This window comes from Motacilla alba, chromosome 9, assembly GCF_015832195.1.
Source record: "Motacilla alba alba isolate MOTALB_02 chromosome 9, Motacilla_alba_V1.0_pri, whole genome shotgun sequence".
Taxonomy (NCBI): Eukaryota; Metazoa; Chordata; class Aves; order Passeriformes; family Motacillidae; genus Motacilla; species Motacilla alba.
In genome coordinates, this window is record NC_052024.1 from 4,349,811 (window position 1) to 4,370,483 (window position 20,673).

The window sequence follows — 20,673 nt, forward strand, 5'->3', positions numbered from 1 at the left end:
GCAGCTGGGCGTCCGCCTCCCGACGAGCCGCTCGGTCCGTGGCAGCCGAGCCCTGAAAGTCGTCTCCGAGTGGGGCGGGCATGGTGGAGGGGGTTACTCTCACGGGGAACGGAGGGGCGGGGCCGGACCGGCTCCGTACAACACGATGGCGGCGCCCGTATACCACATCCTTCGTACGTATAAGTGTCACAGGACCCGCCCGTCGGCACTCTGCGCAAGGAGCGGAGCGTTCACACTCCGCGCCGCCCTCTATGCCCAACCCCGGCCCCACTGCCGGCCCGCTGCTGCCCCGCGCTCCGCTTTGCCTCTCCGTACGGCAACATGGCGGCTCCCTGCCCGCAGGCAGCTGCGTGTGGCGCCGAGCTGTGACGAAACCACCGGCAGCCAATCGGCGCGGGGGCCGGCGGCGAGCGGCGCTCGCATTGGCCGGGAGCGGCGCGTCGCGCCAGCAGCCGCGCAGGGCCGCGCCGGGCGTGAGAGTCGGCGGCGGCCGCAGCCTCAGCCTCGGCGGGGCCGCCATGGACGCAGGTGGGTCCCGGGCGGGCCCTGCCCGCGGCGCCGCGCCCGCGCTTCCCCTCGGGGCTGCTCGGCCCGGCCCGGCCCGGTCCGGCTACGCTCGAGGCCCGCGGCTCCCCGGCGCGGCCTCCCCGACGGGCGGCGGGGAAGGCGCCGCTTTCCACCCTGGGCACGGCCCCGGGAGCCGCGGCCCTCCGGGGCCCGGCCGCCTCCCTGGCGGGGCGAAGGGGAAGGCGGTGGCAGCGCGGCCGCCGGGCTGGGCAGTCCCCCCTGCCCTCCCCAGCCCCGCTGCTGCCGTCGTTCCTCGAAAGCTCGGAGCTCTGCCGCCGGTCGGGTCTGCCCGGGGGGAGCCGGAGCGGGGCGCGGTGACAGGGCTGGTGTCGCTGTGCCCCGCTCCCCGTGAGGGCTCGAGGGGCGAGGAGGCAGCTTGGGGGTAAGAGGGTGACTTTGGAGGGGTGAGAAAGTGTCCTCGGGGGGGTAAGAAGGCGACTCAGCCACTCATCACCCTCACAGAGGGCTCTAGCAAAGCTGCTTGCGGTAGAGATTTTTGGTTTCGTGCGGGGTAAAGTAAAAATAAGCGTTTGGCCCTTGTGTTGGGACCCGCTTCCCTCCAGCCTTGGCGTAGTAGCGGCTTCCACCCCCTCCGCAGAGGCAAATGTTGTTCCACAATAACAAACGCTTCCCCGGGCTCCTCCTCCGCGTCGCCGAGCGCGGGTGTGCCGGGTCCCGTGTCTCTGCCCCTCCTCGGGGCTCTCTGCCGTGCTGTTGTCAGCGTGCTCCGGCTGAGAGCGGCCCCGGCTCCAGTGTCACAGCTGGGGAGCCCTGAGTGAACTCGCACCCCTGCTCCGGGAGATGGGTTTGCTTTCCCTTGGTGCGAGAGCAAAGGAAAACTGTGCTGTGGGAGATGGTGGGGCTGGGTCTCCTCTGTGAGAGGAGAAGAATCTCTGAGCTCAAGCCCCTCCGTGTCCAGCCCTGCTCCCGAGATGGTCAGGGAGCTGACAGCAAAGCTTGGAACTGTTTGCTGCAGGTCTTCAAGAAAGCACCACCACCCTTCAGTAGCCTGACTTTCCTCACTGTCTGTCTCTTAACTCCTCGTTGGTGCTCAGATAATCAGGATTTGTCTTGTTTGAAGGAGCCTGGGGGAAAGAAAAGATTTAATCTGGCTTCTGCAAAGGGCAGAAGTAAGGGTTTGAGCTGTTTGGTGTTTTCCAGCAATGCGTTTTACTAAAGTGGTGAATTTACCTTCTCTTTTTGACTCTCTTTGAAATGTTCCACATCCAATTGTGTTCCTCCTTTGCCTTGGGTGAGGTACCTGCACCAGCTAAAGGAGAGATCATCCACCTCATTTCTGATCCTTCTGTGGTGGCCTTAGGTGCAGGCTAAAGGATTTGGGGTGGCATGAGAGCTTTTCAGAGGATGGAGAAGCCCCAGAACCAGTTTGGGAAGGGAGGTATGGCAAAGCCTGGCTTTTCTTCAGTGCCAGGGTCCAGAGCTGAGCTTCTGGATTTTGTGAGTAGTTCTGTAGCAGGCAGACTGACCGCAGTGGTTGGCAGTAGGCAAATCACCTGCTGTGCTTCTGTTTGAGTCACCCAAGCCTTGGCTTGTTGTTGCTCGTTTCCCAGAGTTGCTGGTGAAGCGAAAGGCTTTGGTGGTGGTGTGGGGGATGAAGTTAGCGTCCCTCAGGGGCTGTCACAGGCCTGGCCTCCAGCACGTTTGCAAACTGACGGCAGCACTCGGGCTGCTCCCAGCTGTGCCTCTGGGTGGGTTTGCTACAAGTTGGGACAATGTTTTTATCTCATGTTTCATTGTGCTGATTAAAGCTGTGAGAAAGGAGGGGAAATTTCACCTTCTGCCCTAATTCTGAGTGTTTAGAGAGTTATCCTTGTGTCGAGGTGATGGAGCCCGTCTCCTGTGAGGAAAGGCTGGGAAAGCTGGAGGGGCTTACCCGGAGAAGAGAAGGCTCTGGGGAGACCTGAGAGCCCCTTCCAGTGCCTAAAGGGGCTCCAGGAGAGCTGGAGAGAGGCTGGGGACATGGAGTGACAGGGCAAGGAGGAACAGCTTCCCACTGCCAGAGGACAGGGCTAGATGGGATATTGGGAAGGAATTGTTCCCTGTCAGGGTGGGGAGGCCCTGGCACAGGCTGCCCAGAGTAGCTGTGGCTGCCCCATCCCTGGAATTGTTCCAGGCCAGGCTGGACAGGGCTTGGAGCAGCCTGGGCTAGTGGAATGTGTCCCTGTCCATGGCAGGGGATGGAATGAGATGAGCCTTAAGGTTCCTTCTGGCCCAAATCATTCTGGGACTCTGTTGTGGCATGTACAAAGCTTTGCCTTTCCTGCTGAGGCTTTCTGGGATGAAAGCAGATCTTCTGCAGATCCCATGGAAGGTGTGCCCGTGGGGCAGCAATCCCAGCCTCCCCTCATTCCCAGTGTGTGCAAGGCTCCTGGAAAGCCAGGCTGCCGTTCTCAGGGTGAGCTGTGCAGGGCTGACGCTCTGCTTTTTATTATAGAACGTTGTGAAGTTGAGCTGTTGTGTTTGATGTGCAGAGGCTGCACATCCTTCTCTGCAGAAGCTGCTGCTCCACTGTCCTGGGTGCTCAGAGGTCGGTAATTAAAATAGACCGAGGGCTTTCTGAAGGTGAAGTTTTGGAGCACTGCCTGAGAAATGTGCTGATCTCACCCAGCTTCTGCAGCTCTGAGAGGAGCAGCTTCAAACAGGATTTCTGCCTGGTGAATTTCCAGATGTATTTCTCCTCTTCATCTCTGGCTGTAAGAAAGAGAGAAAGGCTCCTGTGCAGTCTGTGATGTTCTCTGTGCCCCATCTGAATTGTTTGGGTCCCACTGGCTGGAATTTAGCCAATTTGGGCAATAGCACAATAGATGGACTTTGGAAAAGTGCTGGAACTTACGAAGGTGGAGGCTTGTAAAGGAAACACTCAGTGACCTCAAGCCTCGTGGGGAGTTTACTGCTCCCATTATAAATGTCCTTGACAGTAACAGGGAGCAACTTCTTGAATTTTCTTTCTTCCCTCTGATGGGAAAACCTGAACTCCTGCATTTAGTAGTTGTGCCTTTTCAACTATTTTCTCCCCGAATCCCAACACAAATGTCTGACCACCTCTTGGGATGGACTGCTGGACACACAGGGCCTTGTACAGAGCCAGATGTGGGGCGGCAAGCCTGGGACTCTCCTCCCCAGTGTGCTGTGCCATGACACATGCGCTGCATTCCCTGAACGTGTGGCTGGTCCAGCTGGAGATCCCCCTCTCTCTGCTGACCCCTTCCCATCTGAGCTTTGGTGGGAGGGGAAGGACTCCAGCAGCTCCTTTCCAGCTGCAGATCCTTGCTGTGAAATGACCAGTTGCAAATCCTGTCTTTGCTAAAGAGCTGGTGCCCTGCAAACTGGGCAGCTGCAGAGGTTGTGATATTTGAGCAGGTCAGGGAATGTTGCTGGAAAGGAGAAGGAGGGATTGTGGATAGCTGGATGTGTTCCTGTGTAGCATCCTTGTTCCTCTCATTCTTTTAAGCTATTTGAGACTCCTGACAGAGAGATGGATACGTGGAAGGCTTAAGAACTGACAAAGTAAACCACAGAATATTCCTTGGAGCTTTAAAACCTTCCTGAGAACTTCCGTTTTTATGTTAAGATCATGTCAGTTACCTTTTCAAATCTGGACATTTGCAAGTTTGGGTAGTAGATAGGAAAGAAATCTTTCATTTCCCTGCTGAAGTTTGGTAGAGGAGAAGACTGCAGCAGTAATTTGTTGGCACATTTCTGTGCAAGCAGAATTGTTTTGTTTAGCTTGCTGAGGAGTCACATCATGGGGTGGCAGTGGGAACACGTGGCCTGTGCAATCCTAAAGGTGCCTGGAACACTCTTAAGTACTAATTCACACAAAGAGTGAGCTTTAAGTCTTCTGGGCTGGAATTAAGGCAGAGTCTGATTCTAAATTTGATTTAGGAGCCTGTTGTCATTTCTGCTGCTGGGGTTCCTGCTCTTCGTGATGGTATCTGCTCCAGTGTTTTCTTGGACATTTGGAATTGGAATTCCAGGTCAGGGAGCCCACATTAGAAGGCTGAGCTTCTTCAGGAAGCCAAAGTGTCTTCTGTAGCAGCAGGTTATTCTGGAGAAGCCAGAAGTGTGTGCTCCATGGAGAGGGGTGGCTGTGCAGAGAACTGGGCTGACAGGAGCTTGTGGCTGTGTACTCCTTTGTCCTGCTCTAAACTCACATCACATTACCATGGATTTTACTGCATTTGCTGTGAGACATGTTTTCAGTCACTGCTTTTACAGTTACAGAACAGTCTGCCTTAGCTCTGCTTTAAATTTTAGAGGTGATTTGTTACAGAAGTGGTACCTGTAAAATCACGTGTGTTTTTTTCCAGAATTCCCAGGCTACTTGAGAGTCCCTGTTTCCAAACACAGATCTAGTGGAGCACAGCTCATCCAGCTCCTCTGGTTTTTCCTCCCTGTTGTTTGTACCCTGTGCACAGCAGCTGAAGCAGTCCTGATCCAAGGGTTGTTCTCTGATGGTCCTGGAAGGGGATGGGTTTTTAGGCACTGATGGATGCCGTGCTGTGAAGGAAGCCAGTAAAAGAGACAGCAGTCGTGCCTGTCACCTTTGCATGAGCACATCTGCACAGCCGTGTTCCTCACTTTGTGGGGTGACACCTGTAAAGGCTTCTGCTGGGTTTGGTACCTCTTGAGGAGGGACTGAGTGAGGTTTAGTTTCCACCTTAAGGTGATCTGTGTTTTGCACGTTCTTCCCTCAAAATTTGTGTTCTGTGCAAGATGATTTCAACCGCTTTGCTCGATGGAAAAGAGGCCCTCAACATTAGTGCTGTGGCTGATGATGTGCACCATGGTGCCTGTTCTGGGAAATGGTGTAGCTGCCAGGTGAAGTTTTAGATGTTTTCTGCCCCAGGCAGAACCTGGAGCTGGCTTAACCTGGAAATCTTGCTGCTTTTCTGCCTGTGGAGCAGGCAGGAGCGAGCCAGGGCTGGGTCACCTCTGTGCCTCCCGCAGCTGGTGGGTGCAGGGCACTGGGACCATTGCCTGCCAGCCCAGGGGCTTTGGGAGTGGCTGGGACTCACTGGGCCACAGCAGCTCTGATTCTGCAGCTTCGTCTGCTTTTAAGAACAAAGGGGAAAGCTATCAAAGGTCTGTGATTTCTCCTTTCTCTTTCTAGCTACGCTTACCTATGACACCCTCAGGTTTGAGTATGAAGACTTCCCCGAGACCAAAGAACCCGTTTGGATCCTTGGCCGGAAATACAGTGTTTTTACAGGTATTTTCTGTGCACAGTGCAATGTTTTAAGGCTCCACAGGACTTGGTTAGTGTTGCACTTGGGTTTTAGCTGCCGTGCTTCTGCCTGGCTGGCCTTTTCTGTGGACTCAGGAATATTTTTGTGCAGGAAGTTACCATATGGGAGTTGTTGGGACATGTCGTGGGGGCAGGATGGTGGAGGCAGGGGGCAGAAGGATGGTTTGCTGCTTCATAATTTTCCTCTGGCCGTAGTGTCTTTGGGTTAATGGCAGCTATTTTGGGGGGGAAAGGAAGTACTTTGTGCACAGCAGTGCTGCCCTGTTCCTCAGCCACACTGTCTCTCTGGGCCTGCAGATTGTGAGGAGCAGAATTCCTTGGGAGGGTGAGTGGGAGGTGGGTTTAGCAGTCTTGGTGCCCCCCTCATGTGTGTACCTTTCCATGCTGAACACTTTCCAGAGAAGGAAGAGATCCTGTTGGATGTGACCTCTCGGCTTTGGTTCACCTACAGAAAGAACTTCCCTGCTATTGGTATGTACTCTGCGGGAGTCTAAAGGCATCCTGGAAATGATTATAATCTGGATATCCCTAATGAAACAGTCCCCACAAACGTGGCATCATTTCCGTTCATAAGGGTGTGAAATGTGCTTCATCTGATTGATTAGACAGACTTTTTTGTTTATCTGATAATGAGAATTCCTCATCCCCTTGGGTAGGAGGGATAGAAGTGGTTTTTAAAGGGACATAAGGAGGAGTTTGGAAGTCTGCTCCTTTTTTAGGCAGCATGGGAGGATTTTTGTACTTCATCACATCCTACATTAGTCTAGTGTGAAATATTACTGAGTGATGGTCTTGGGCTTGAAGTGGATTAAAATGATGAAGCCTGGAGAATGATACAGAAATTCCTGCCTTTGTGCATCTGCTCCAGGCTCTACGTGGGGGTTTTGTTTGTCTAGGGGGAGTTATGTGCCTGGAGTGTCTGTTACACACAGGAGCTGTAGTGATAGGGGAGTATTTCCCAGTGAGCTCAAAGGAGGATGTCTGGGTTCCTTAAGATACTCTGCATGGCCTCTTCTGGGGTTTGTGTTTGTGTGCTGGGTGCAAGGTGTATCAGAGGAGATCTAAGAGCAGGTAGATGGGACTCCATGTCCCCCTTCTGTCACTGTCATGCCCAGCAGTCAGTGGAAAAGGAACATGGCTCAGCTTTGGAAAAGAGACTTCTTCCTAACTGGTCCTTTTGGCTTGTGCTGTTCTTTCCCTGCTGGGAAACCCTCTGCCTCACAAGCTCTGAGACATCTTTGATGCCGTTTAATCCCCTTAAATTCATGTCTGTGCGCCATAGTTAAACATATGTTTGAGAACAAAGGGTTAGCACATGTTTAACTGGCTCACAGACACAATTCTTGTTTCCTTGTGAGTCATTAGAGGCTGTGGGGTGAAGACAGACCCCATTTTCTGAGTCATTTCCCATTTACATCATAGATATGATCTGCAAGTCATATACAGTAAACCTTTCCCAGTGTTTTTTCTCCCAGTCACCCCTGTAACTGTTCATCCCATCCCTCTGTGCTAGCCCACTTAATTATTGTAAGGGCTGGGGAACTGTCTAATGCTAATTTTGTAAAGCAGTATCACTTTTGGAATTTGTACATGTTATGAATTTCTGGTGAAATTATAGAAGGCAGCTGGTGACCACTGAGAAGCTGATTAAATAGTCCTCTGGGTGATTTTTCTCCCTGGTTAGGACCAAAAGAAGAAAGCAGCATTACAAAGACTTGCAGAAGCTGTGCCTGGGCACAGATTACCTACTGTGATCACACTGAGCATTTGATCTCTGTTATTTGTAGTAACAGCCAGGGCTGCAGTGGAGGAGCAGCAGTTTCGTTTGGAAGGTCTGTCAGGGAAATGCTTTCAGCCTTGTGTCCTTTGTCTTAGATTTTCCAGCATGAGCTGGATCCAGCTTTCTCCAACAATATGTAGGATGTGTCTTTTTTTCACTGCTTGGATAGGATTTTTATGGCTGGTGCTTTTTTTTGGCCAGATTATATTGTTCCCTTCAAAATGTTATTTGTAGCCATTTTTGATGAGGGAATTCGCTGGGACTGGCTTGTTCTGCATGGTGAATTGCCTTCTCAAGATGAGGATTGCAAGACTCATCTTTCACAAACACCTTCGTGTAGGAATGTGTCTGAATTGTGCTGAGTCTGCAGCCAGGCTCAAGGGCTGTTGTTCTCCTGAGAGATTCAGCTCTCTTTTGGGCTGTTTGGATTTCCCTTGGAGCTTTTTCCCCTTTCAGTTAGTGTTAGAGGAGTTTATTTATTTGATTTTAAGGGATGCCACTAAGTTACTCATCGATAACAACATTTTTGGTTCTCAGCCTTGGGTGTGTGAGCTAAGCTAGTCCTCATTCCCTGCCTCGTTTCTTGGTGAGCCTGCTGCCCATTCCTTCTCCTCCCTCTTGGCACTGTCTCACCGTTCATTCCCTGTTTATTTTCTGTCCTTGTTTCCAGGAGGAACCGGTCCCACCTCTGACACGGGCTGGGGCTGCATGCTGCGCTGTGGCCAGATGATCTTTGCTCAGGCCTTGGTCTGCAGGCATTTGGGAAGAGGTAAACCAGTGCACAGCCCACACTGACTGCCAGGGCCATGTGCTCCCAGGAGTGCAGCACTTGGAAGAACAGAGATAACAAGGACACAGCTGGGAATTGCTGAGGATTCTGTAACTTTTTTCTTCACTCTTCTCAAGTTCAGGACTGTTGAGAGAATAGTCTACTTGGAGCTCTCCGGGGATATTTGTATTTTGTGATTTTTTTTGTTTGTTTATTTGCTTTTCTATGGGAGATGGTATCTTATCCCAGCTGTAAGAATGTTTTCTGTTATTTTAAAATTAGCCCTTTACTGTTGGAAATGCCTCAGATGCTTAGTAATAATATGACAACATGAAAATTGAGTTGGTCAATACACAGGAAGAGAATTGCAGCTTGCAGCCTCTGGTTGCTAATAAGTACCATGTTTATTTCATCTATCCCTTGTTTGTCCTAGACTGGAGGTGGATAAAAGGGAAGAGGCAGATGGATAATTACTTCAACGTTCTTAATGCCTTCATTGACAAAAAAGACAGCTACTACTCCATTCACCAGATAGGTAAGAAGAAAGAAATGCTCAGATGTAGCAAATGGGCTAAGGAAGGTTCTCACCTTGATACAAACTTCCCTGAAAAATCAGAGCAGCAGCCTGTTCCAGTGTTTCCTGTGGGGTGAGCAGAACTCAGGTGATAGGAGTGGTCTAGTGATCAAACACTGGGCAAAGCTTCTTCTGAGGCAACACTGCCCTTTGAACTTCTGTGCTGCTGCATTTTAGAGAAAGGATTTGCTCTGCAGTCCTTCAGGCTGTCCTTCTCACCCCCACGAAACAGTAAATACCGCTGATTCAGTACGGTTTTCAAGTGAGAATTCTTCCCTCTTAAATACAAACCTGATTAGGAAGGGATGCAGTGTGGGTGAAGTTATTGACTGTGTTATTCTGGTTTTTTGTTGTGATGCAGCCCAGATGGGAGTCGGGGAGGGAAAATCCATAGGCCAGTGGTACGGACCGAACACGGTCGCACAGGTGCTCAAGTAAGTGCTGCCCTTTCCTTTCCTTTCCTCTGTTGAATCAGGCAGTGGGGCTGTTGGTGTGTGAGACCTCTGAGCTGACAGGGTTCTGCCTTTAATAGCACCCTCCCTCCTCTCACATTCTCCCCTCATGTCAGTAGATGAGCCAGCAGCTGCCTGGAATAGGCTGGAATTGCCTAACAGCAGCTTTCCCAGGTCAAAGCACATTTCACAGCACAACTGATAGCACCAGTCTCTCCTAATCCAGTTTCTCCTCTCTGATACACCACCATCTTTGCCTTGTAGTTGTGTTAATCCTTCATTACTTATTTGTTTTTAAATTTCCTCTAGAAAACTTGCAACTTTTGATACGTGGAGTTCTCTGGCAGTACACATAGCCATGGACAACACAGTGGTGATGGAAGAAATCCGTAAGTGTCACATGGAGCTAGAATGTGGCTGGTATATCCTGGGCAGCAAGAGCCCAGAAAAAAGCTGGAGAGCACAACAAGCATGAAGTACATGTTCTGTCTTTGAGAAATTGTCCCCTGTGAGGCTGGGGAGGCCCTGGCACAGGGTGCCCAGAGAAGCTGTGGCTGCCCCATCCCTGGAAGTGTCCAAGGCCAGGTTGGATGGGGCTTGGAGCAGCCTGGGCTAGTGGAAGGTGTCCCTGCCTGGATGAGCTTTAAGGTCCCTTCCAACACTCATGAAATGTGAAAGCTGTGTCCAGATGTGCTAAAACAAGGTGAGAATTGCTGTTCTAGGACAAGGAAGGGCCTTGTTTGACTTTCATTTCATCTGATGATGCCTCTGGATCTGGAGAGGTTTGCTGACCTTCAGACAAGGGACGGGAGCTGCTTGTTAGGCAGTGTCAGACTTGTTTATGGCCACCAGGAGCGAGCAGTAAATGGCTGGTTCCTCTCTCACATAATTGGTAGAGGGGGTTCTGCTGTTGGACAGAGTAAGAAAGCCAGAGCAGAGCTGAAGAGGAAAAGGGACAAAATTGGCAGGGGAAGAGGATAAGAGGGAAATCCACCACTCTCATCATTTTAAGGAATATTCACTGGTGGTTTCTCCTTTTTTCCTTCTATGTTTTTTGGGGCTCTGGAGGCTGAGCAGCTCTTCTTGCCTATCCTGAGCCTGCCTGCTCTGGCTGCAGCACTGCAGTAACCAAAGCTACAAAGCTGAGCACCTGCACTGCTGGTTGCTGCAGCCCTGCATGGTCCTGGCCTCAGCAGCCTTCCCATGGCTTGCTTCAGGCTGATTCCTGAGGCAATGAGCCTGCCCAGCACAAACCTAGCAGTGTTTCTGCTGGGGCAGTGCTCTGAAACAGATGGGGTAGGGTTACAGGTGAGATGGTGGCAGGCACCATTTAGGCTGGCTTGGCTGCCACAGGGCCAGGATCAATAGTCAGGCAATTTTTGCCTGGAGTGCAGGACAGTAACTTTGTAAAGTCACATTTCTTCTCAGGTAGGCTCAGTTGGGCCTGACAGAGAAGTGTGTGCCTAACCTTAGCTGAAGGCATGTGCTGATGCCCTTGGCTTAAGCAAAGGCCAGTTTTAAAACAGAAATTATATTATCTTTCATCTTCAGCCTGCAGATATCACTTCTAGAGCTGAAGCGTGCTGGCTACGAGGCTCAGGTGTGCTGCAGGCTCTGTCTGTGTGGCACTGATGCTGCTTCAAGTGACATGTCCATACAACTTGTCATGGGCAGGGGTGTGTGGGCTTGTTTTCCTCTAGTGTGGATCATAATGTACCTGGTCAGGGCCTGAAAGTCACTGTGTGAGTGGGTCTGATGTGTTACATGTCTGTAGGTTTCTGTTTGATACCTTATGCCCCAAACATTGTGGATAAAATAATGTTGTTTCATGCATCTGTGAATTTGGACACTGATGGGGTTCAGCCAAAGGTTCACAGGAAATGCCTTTTGTAACAGCAGTGAAGAATCATGAATCTTTATCCCTTCTGTGTCAGTGTTCCATGAGGAAGGGCATCTCAGCTAGACCTGAGATGGAGGAGAATCACTAAGGTGGTGAAAATCCAAGACAGTTGAAGGCAGTAGCTGCCAGCAGGAGAAGTGTCGTGTCAGATCTGTTGGAATATGTTTGCAGTAAATGGATTTGGTTCCAGCTGGCAAGCTTTAGGCAGGTTCTGCTCTGCTGTGGCACCCCAGAACTGCAAAGCCTGCCAGATAGCAAGGTGAATTTAGCCTGTGCCAAGCTCTCTGCTGCTTAAACTGCAGGTAGATATGTTCATCCACAGTGCAGCATTGCCATGTGCTTTGCCTGATGAGGAAACCTGCAGTGACCGCCCATTCAGCAACAGCCCTGACTTGGCAGCTGATTTCAGATCATCTGGACAGGCAGGCTACTGCAACAAAAAACCTGCTTTAGCAGGAGAAATGGCTAGAAATAATGGCTCTGGGTTTCCTCAGAACCTCTGCTAACCATGTCTGTGCATCAAATGCAGACATACACCTTCTCCCTTCTTGAGGAACAGTACAGGAGGAACTGCAAACATCTCTGCAGGTAGTCTCTCTTCTTGAGGCTTTAGATCAAAGTCTATTTCTTCTAAATTTGGGTGTTATATTGTCCTCATCCAGCTGGGTTTGAAGCTCTCAGTAGTGAACAACTACCCAGCTGAAATGGCAAATGGCTGGTGATTAAGGTGTTTGTTTACATCATATCCTACCTGCTAGAGTGTCCTGGTATTCAGTTTAAGCTGGGAATAAATTAAATGAGCCTCTGGCATTCTGTCCAACTGCCTTGGCTTCATGATTCTTTAATCATGCTGTGGGTTTCTTTGAGGTTTGGGTTGGTTTGTTGTTTTGTTTTGTTTTTTTTTTCACTCACCTAGCAAGTAATTAAATTGGCCAGTGAGACAGGTAGGCTTGGAGTTGTTTCTGGACCAGAATTTACATAACCTGGGTGCATTACAGCCTGGCTGTGTATTTGTCAAGCCTTTAGGATGAGGATGCAGAGTGCTTGTGTCATGTGTATGCCCTCAGGAGTTCTGCTGCCCCATATCTTAGAGGCAGAGCTCATGCTGAAATTGCAGACTTTAACGACCATACTGCTTTAGGTCTGTAAAGTAGCTTGTGAATGATCTCCAAGAAAATTTTTGAAGCTTTTTGTGACCTTTAGGAAAGTTATAACTGCTCTAGACAGATACCATGTTTGTATCTTGCTGCAGCACTTAATTACAGGTGAATATTTCCTGTGTTAACTCTTAATGCTGTCCTCACTCAGTTCATTCATTAACTCCTCTGGAGCTGAACACTCCAGAACTTTCCCTTTCTGCTTACAAGCTGTGTGAATTCAGGACAGTTGTCTGACCTGCTAATCAACCCCTCCAGCTCTGTTGGCACAGGTGGTTGCTCAGAAGAATTTGCATTCTGGAAGAATTTGCATTTTTGCTGCCCAGCAGTTGGTAGCTGTGAGTGCAAGCTGCTGTGGCTCGGTGTGAGCTCAGCACACACATCACACAGCCCCAGCACTCAACCTCTTCAAGCTCTTCTTGGGTTTAAATGCTGTAGGCTTCTGGTAAAGAGCAGATGTTGATCAGAGGAATGGCTGAGGGTCTAGGAGCAGAGTCCTGATGCTTTGTGCTCCTGTTCCCTCTCCGTAGGGAGGCTGTGCCAGTCCAATGTGCCATGTGCTGGAGCTGCAGCATGCCCTGCCCTGGAGTCAGATGTGCTCTACAATGGGTGCCCAGAGGACGTGGGGCTCAGAGGGAGGCTCACCCTGTGGAAACCACTGGTGCTGCTGATACCTCTCCGCCTCGGCCTCACAGAGATCAATGAAGCCTACATTGAAACACTAAAGGTAGGGAATCTGGAGCTGAATTCCTGCTCGGGAGATGCTTAAGGATCCTGTTGTGAATTAAGTAATTGCTCAGGAGTTATTGCAAAAGAAAAATGGGTTCAGAGACAGTCCTTGTCAGAGGTCGGGGTATAGGTTCTTGCAAGCTGTAGTCGGGAAAATGGAGGGGCTTGAGGGGTTGGGCCTTTTCTCGTTGGGTTGGTTTTTTTTTTCTTTTGAGGATCTTGCTTCACAGCGTAGATTTCAGCTCCTCCTTGTGTGCAGATGGTCCCAACCTGCTGAAGCCTTTGTTCAGCACAGCTGTATCCTGCTTGGTGGTGGCCTGAGTGTTTATTAATACAGTGTTGCACACTCCCCTTGGCTCAGATGCTGAAGTTTGTGCTGCAGACTGAGGCTAAGAGCTGTCAGGTGGTTGCAGGTTGGAGTATTGAGAAGCTGCAGAATTTAGGGTGTACACAAGACAGAGAGTACAATGCTAGCAAGCTCTGGGCTTGGGTAAGAGACCTCCAGATTCAGATTTGTGGGAGGTTACTTCCCTTAACTCAGTAGATCATGCTTGGCTGCTGCAGGTGGATAGAGAACTCACACTGTTCCTGAATGACTGTTCCCTCCTGAGGGCACTGTTGCAACCTGATGACAGCTCCAGGGATCTTGCCACTGATTGCAGCAGAGCCAGGACTTGCCCATACCAAGTCCTGGAGTAGTGCAGCTTCTTTCATTTGGTCCACCTGTCTACTCCTGTCAGCAGTTAAAAGTGTTCTTGAGCTGCTTCCATGTTCCTAGAAAGCCCTGTGTGTTGCAGCCTGATGGAGATTTTCTCCACAAACGGCTGGTTTTGCTGCTAGAGTTGCTGATTTTCCATGTCCCTGTCCATCTTTCCCAGTGCATTTTTGGATGTTTGCCTTTGTTGCCACCTGCTGTTTCACTGTCTGTCAGCTGTGTGTTTTCTGTGTTGCTTTTCCAGCACTGCTTCATGATGCCCCAGTCCCTGGGAGTGATCGGAGGGAAGCCAAACAGTGCTCACTACTTCATTGGCTATGTAGGTGAGTGCCCAGAGGACTGCCAGAGAATCTCCCCTGGCTAAAACATGCTCGTGGGGTGGCACAGCTCTCCTGCTTAGCCTGTGGTGCATGCTGCAGGGTTCTCCTTTCCTGCTGGAGGTCTGGAAGGCTGCTGTGGGCTGAACCTCTGAGTGATGTAGAGTTGAACAGTGGCCATAAATTTCCACTGCGTAACATGAAATCCGGTCTGTGGAGTGCATAGTGCTTCCTACCTTCCTCTACAGCTCGGCTGGATTTAACTGGTTTTTCAGGTGTTCCTCAAACCCTACAAACTCCTATTACTCTCTTCCTTCCCTCTGGTTTCCTGTCTACCAGAGACCTCAGGTTATTTGTGCTTTAGATTTCTGGGGTCTGTTTGAGCTCACCCAGGAAGGGTGAGCAGGAACAGTACCCAGATAGTGCCCGTGCCTCAGTCCCAAGGTGTCACAGTGGAGTGGCCACAGTGGTTGTGCTGGCAGCTGTGCCTGGCTGAGAAGCATTTGGGGAAGTGGCTGAAAGCAAGGTGTCCCTGGAGTGTGAATTCCTCGGTGTGGTTATGAGAGCTGGCTCTGCCGTTGCTCCTCCTCCTCCTTCTCTCTCAGCACTCCTCAGTTTGTGGCGTGCCGTTGATGTGTCCTTGCCTTGTGCCCAGGTGAGGAGCTCATTTACCTGGACCCCCACACCACGCAGCCGGCGGTGGAGCCCGGCGACAGCGGCTGCCTCCCCGACGAGAGCTTCCACTGCCAGCACCCCCCGTGCAGGATGAGCATCGCCGAGCTCGACCCCTCCATTGCCGTGGTGTGTCCCGGTCCTCCTGTTCCCCAGCACCCCGGGGGCAGGGCTGGGGTCCCCCTGTTCCACAGGGAGACCCAGTGGTGGTGGGCTGGGTCCTCTGTGGTGCTGTGCCCTGGGAAAGTGCTGCCCTGGGTTTTGGTGATGCTGGTAAAGCAGCTCCTCACAAAGAGTGGTCGTCTCAGGGAAGTCCTCCTTGCATGGCAGTTAAATACCCTTCCTCATGGAGCAGTGTCATTCCTTGGGCTTTGATTCCAGCCTTTTGACGGGCAGATCTGATTCCATTCCTGAATCCATATGATGATGCACCATTTTTTGTTTTCTGTTGAACTTAAGATGCCTGCCATTTGTTTCCTTTGTTCCTCCTGGTTTTCCTTCTGCAGTAAAGAAAATATTGATGACTCCAGCACATGGACAGCCTCATCACATCAAGCCTGTGTGGAGTGTTCAGTTTAAGAGGGCAGTGTGAGGCACGTTCTTAAAGCAAGGCAGTCAGGAGTAGTAACTGCTCCCAGTCCTGATCATGGTACTTGGTGTTGACATAGGGCCTTAAGTCTGAAATTACCAATCTAAAATACAGAAAGATAAAGTCTTTTTCTTCCTTTTTTTTTTTTTTTCAGGGCTTTTTCTGCAACACAGAGGCAGACTTTAATGACTGGTGCCAGCAAATCAAAAAGGTTTGTGTTCATAGATCTGGTCAGGCATTGGAACAGGCTGCCCAGGGAAGTGGTGGAGTCCTCATTCTGGGAAATGTTCAAAAGGCATGGGGATGTGACTTGGGGACATGGTTTAGTGGTGATACTGGCAGTCCTGAGGGCATGGCTGGACTCGAAGATCTTGGAGTTATTGTCCAGTGTGTCTCTCTCTCTCTCTCTCTCTCTCTGATTCTCTGTCCCTTGGAAAGGAATATCAGGTGTTGTTTTGTTTCCAAACCACTGCACAGAGACCGTGTAGCAGCAGCATGACTCCATTTGAAGCATGTTAAAATAGTTTATTAAACTGCCGAAAGGAGCATAACTCTGAAATCCTGTTGATGATGTGATTCAAAAGCTTTGAAAAACATTTTCCCAGCTACAGAGAAGTCCCAGCAGATGATGATTACCCCTGCAGTGCAGCAGCAGTGCAGAGCTGTTGGTTCTCATGGCTCTGCTGTGTCTCCACAGCTGTCCCTGGTCAGAGGAGCGCTGCCCATGTTCGAGCTGGTGGAACGCCAGCCCTCACATTTCTCCAACCCCGACGTCCTGAATCTCACACCAGGTGAGGCCTGCTGGGAGGGACAGCTGAGGGTGAGCCCTTCCCTCTGGCTTTCTGGAAATCATGTGGAGTTACATGATGACTTCTAATACGTTCCTGTTCCACTGGAATTTAACCTGCAGTTCTTGAGTCAATTGGTCGTTCTTCAGCTTTCAGCTAGAGGTTTGCAGATCCCACAGTGTCTCAGGATGGTTTTTAGAGTAAGCTGTGAATGGTGATGGTGACTGAGCAGAAGAACAAACAAGCTCACAGGCTGTCATGGCAGTGTGACTCTGTGGTCTCTGAGGGGATGCTTGGAGGAATCAAAAGTGTCCAGTGAAAAGGCTGAAAACTGAATTTGTAGGTAATGAAAATGCTCCAAGACAGGGCTGGTCACTCTTAGTTCCAGCATAAGGCACTCCTTCTTGGCATGTACCATTACCAGTGGGAAAAAGGACAAGTGCTGGGCCCTAACCTTGCCTGTCAGGCTTTGCTTATCACATTAATGACATGAGCAAACATTGCAGGAGATAAAGCCATTGGCTGCTTCTGCCAAGAGTGTGTGGGCAAGCCTATCCTGTCACCAGGCATGGTGACACGAGGACGCCTCCTGGCAACCTGCACCCTGCACTTCGGGTATCTCTCTCTCCCTGCCCTCCTTCCTAAAAAGCTTTCATTATCACCTTGTCCTTTGCTGTTAAGCATGCTCAATTCCCTTCAACTGACAATTGATCCTTGCCTGTCTTAGATTGTCCCTAATGTCTTTCCTGCTCTTAAAAATGCTTTTTAATGGACTACTTGTCCTTCTCCCTCTTCCCTGGCTTGTAGAGCCTCTCCCATCTGCCAAGGCCGTTCATTCCTGTTAGTCCTGTCTCTCAGTAGAAGGAGTAATTGAACTTTGAGCCCCTATCAGGGCCTAAAGGGGTTCCAAGAAAGCTGGAGAGGGCACACAGTGACAGGACAAGTGGGAATGGCTTCCCCCTGCCGGAGGGCAGGGATAGATGGGATATTGGGAAGGAATTCCTCCCTATGAGGGTGGTGAGGCCCTGGCACAGGGTGGCCAGAGAAGCTGTGGCTGCTCCTGGATCCCTGGAAGTGTCCAAGGTCAGGATGAACAGGACTTGGACCTCCCTTGGACAGTGGAAGGGGTCCTTGGCCACGGCAGGGGAGCAGGACTGGATGATCTTTAAGGTCCCCTCCAACCCAAACCAGTCTGGGATTCTGTAACTGTCCAGCCTGAACTAATAAAGGTTTCTTCTTCCCCCTATGCTAAAGTTGCATCCTTCCCCTTTAATTGTGAGCTCCTTCTTCACCATATAGTTGGAAGGGTGGAGAGGTGGGAGCAATTAACATTACTTCTACTTTTCCTCACAAAGTGAACTGTGCTAATTGCTTTTAGGAGAGTGCATGTTGTAATTACATTCCCTGACAGTTGCACCAAAAACAACTATAGTAGAAACTATTCCCTAATACATAGGGGTTAATGTATCTCTTAACTGGGACAGAAATCTTCATGGATATTAATCCAGACCTGGGCAAGTTCTCTGTTTTGAGCCTCTTGAGGCAGAACAGTCTCCTGCTAATGCAGAGCTGGGCACAGGCAGGTCGTACAAAACAGTGGCAGCAGAAATGTGTTTGGATCTGTGAAAGATGATGTGCTTCTGTGCTCCATGTAATTCTCTCCAGGGCATTTTCCATACCACTGACATGTTCTTATCCTCCTCAGAGCCCTCACTTGGGTGTGTCACTGATTTTAGAACTTGTAGGCAGTTGGCACTCAAACTGTGCTGCCCTCCAGCTGCTGGTCTCACTGACAGTCACAGATCCCACTGAGGCAGCGCTTTCTTCTTCTCTTCCAGACTCCTCTGATGCCGACAGATTGGAAAGGTTCTTTGACTCGGAAGATGAAGACTTTGAAATCCTGTCCCTTTGAAAACAAATAGGAAACTGACTCTGCAAATTTGTGTATGTGTGGGGAGAAGGGGGGAGGGAAGCTCCTTCGAGAGCCTGGGGCTACCGGTTTTCATAGGCGCTTGCTGCCATCCCTGCCTCCCGTCCATCCTGGCATTCCGTGCAGCCTCGGAGCGGAGCGCGCAGCGTCTGCAGTGGGATGAAGAACCCCGAGGGTGTTCCAGCCTTACTGGCTGCCGTTGGAATTGCTCAGCAGCAAACAGCTGCTGGAAGCGGATGCAGCGGTGCTTAGGAGTTCAAAGCCTATCTGTTACGTCAGCAGGTCAGCTGGGCCTTCCGGGGGAGGCACGGAAATCGTTAGAGCTCTCAATCCTTCCACGGGGACTCCCCTCTGAAGCTTAAGTAGAGCCCACCCGTCATTTAGCAGGAGAAAGGTCCAGTTAATGCCTTTAGCAGCTTCCCTTCTCACTGGCCAACCTGGACTGCAGCTCACAATGCCAGGGAACAGCAGCCACGTCCCACAGACAGCTGTGAAGCCTCCGGAGTGCAGGTCCCTACGGTACAACTCCTGCTCATGCTCTGCAGGACGCTCGGCACTACCTCTCCTGTCCACAACCCATAGAAAGGGAATTGAGGGAACTTCTAAGTGACTGGGAATCCAGTAAGTGAAATGGGGAGCAGTGCTGTGCTGCTGAGGAGCATCTCAATCCCAGTTTAAATAACGGAATGGAAGAGTAGAAAATGTGTGTGTTGCTCAGTGAGTCAGTCCATGTGCTTCTACAATGGAATAGTCTCTACTGCAAGGACCTTCAGGAAAGCTGCTTTGAACAGAAAACTGAATTCTACAGCCCTGGAAAAAAAAATAGTCCAGAGCTGGGAGAGCTGAAACAAGGCAGCAGAGATCTGCCAGGCATGTGCCAGGCTTCTTCTGCCTGTCCACCAGTGTGCTGGCATGGTGACTAGGGAGTGATGTCCTGCCAAAAACCCAAGCTGTAAAACCTCTTGAGGTGCCCTGGGTGGGTTGGTCAGCACTTCCTCCAGCTACTCCTGTCAGACATTCCCTTTCCAAAGCAGAAGAGCTGCCTGAAGGTCGAGTAGGTTTCTGAGCTGTGTCAGTACCTTGCCTCTGCCAGCTCCCCTCCCTGCAGAGTGTACCCAGAGGTGCTGTAGATAACCTGGAGATATCCTTGTCAGGTGACCATCCCAAGCAGGGCAGAGTGCCTTGAGAAGGTCCAAATATACTGGAAGTTTCAGCTACTTTAAGCTGGTAGCTCTGCCTGGGGCCCTTCTCCACAGAGAGAAGGGTAAACCGTGGAGGAGAGCTGTCTCCATGCACACTGCTAGGGAAGTGCTGCCATGGTTTCCTTGGTGTGTGCTGCACACTTCAACCCTGTTTACAAGGCTTTGGTTTGTGCATTCAGGTTTGGAACCTGTCAAATGATGGTGGTGTGCCCAAGGGTGGTGCCACCAGGCTAGAAATGACCTGATTCCCCCATGACTGACCTACTGATGCTCTAACTGTCCCTGTGATACCTGAAAGCAGAGGTTTGAACTGGGAACCACAATGCTTCTGTCACTAAATTATTATTTGCTGCTTTCTGCCTGCTTCTCCTCTTCTCTCTTGTAGTCAGGGGAAGAGGCAGCAGAGGAAGTGGGGCTGTGCTCCATTCATCTGCTTTCAATTTCTATCTGAATAAACAGATGTAAAATCTTTGCCTGTCCTGATGTCCTTGCACACGTTGAAGGCAGTGGTGGGTAGTATGCAGTACACCAGGAGAGTCCAGTGTGTACAGGGCTCCAAGGACTTTGGACAAGTCCTGGAGGGGCAGGACAAGGGGGAATGACTTCCCACTGCCAGAGGGCAGGGTTAGATGGGATATTGGGAAGAGGTTTATCACTCAGAGGGTGGGGAGGCCCTGGCACAGGGTGCCCAGAGCAGCTGTGGCTGCCCCATTCCTGAAGTGTCCAAGGTCAGCTTGGACAGAGCTTGAAGCAACCTAGTCTTGTGGAAGGTGTCCCTGACCAGGGAGGAAGATGATCCTTAAGATCCCTTTCCAGCCCAAATCAGTCTGATTCTACTGTTTATTTCACATTCATGGTTGTATGTTTAAGGACAGCTCTGCCAGACAAGATTTTCCCTGAGTGTTAACACAACCCCAATACCAGAGCTAAGCTCAGCTGTCTTAGATCTTTAACAGGCATTTCTGGCTTTTCAGTGTGTTGCCTTGTCCCAGGCAGGGACTGTCAGGGCCTGATGCAGCATTGCAGGGGCTCACCTTCACCACGAGTGTCTGGCCGCCAAGTGCTGGGCAGCTGTGGAGGGAAGCTTTTGCCATCGCAGCTGATGCTTGTATTAGCAATGTTGTTTAAAATATTTAGCTTCCTCTCCATGCCCCTGAATCAGTTTAATCTGCCTCTCTCTGGGTTAGAGAGGATTTAGGCTGTGGAGATCAGAGCAGTCCACCCTACTGGAAGGTGAGTCAAACATCCAGCACAGAGACCTGA

General features: G+C 50.6%; 1 protein-coding gene across 1 annotated transcript; it reads left to right on the top strand.

Annotated features, from left to right (window-relative positions):
* The first annotated feature begins 399 nt into the window (after positions 1-399).
* ATG4B (autophagy related 4B cysteine peptidase) lies at positions 400-19,882 on the top strand. The gene is made up of 13 exons (XM_038145458.1): positions 400-528; positions 5,702-5,800; positions 6,236-6,307; positions 8,287-8,385; positions 8,819-8,920; positions 9,321-9,393; positions 9,721-9,800; positions 12,999-13,195; positions 14,157-14,235; positions 14,885-15,030; positions 15,645-15,701; positions 16,188-16,281; positions 18,117-19,882. The coding sequence occupies exons 1-13, from the start codon at positions 519-521 to the stop codon at positions 18,188-18,190; spliced, it is 1,182 nt and encodes a 393-aa protein (XP_038001386.1). The 5' UTR covers positions 400-518; the 3' UTR covers positions 18,191-19,882.
* The last annotated feature ends 791 nt before the right edge of the window (positions 19,883-20,673 follow it).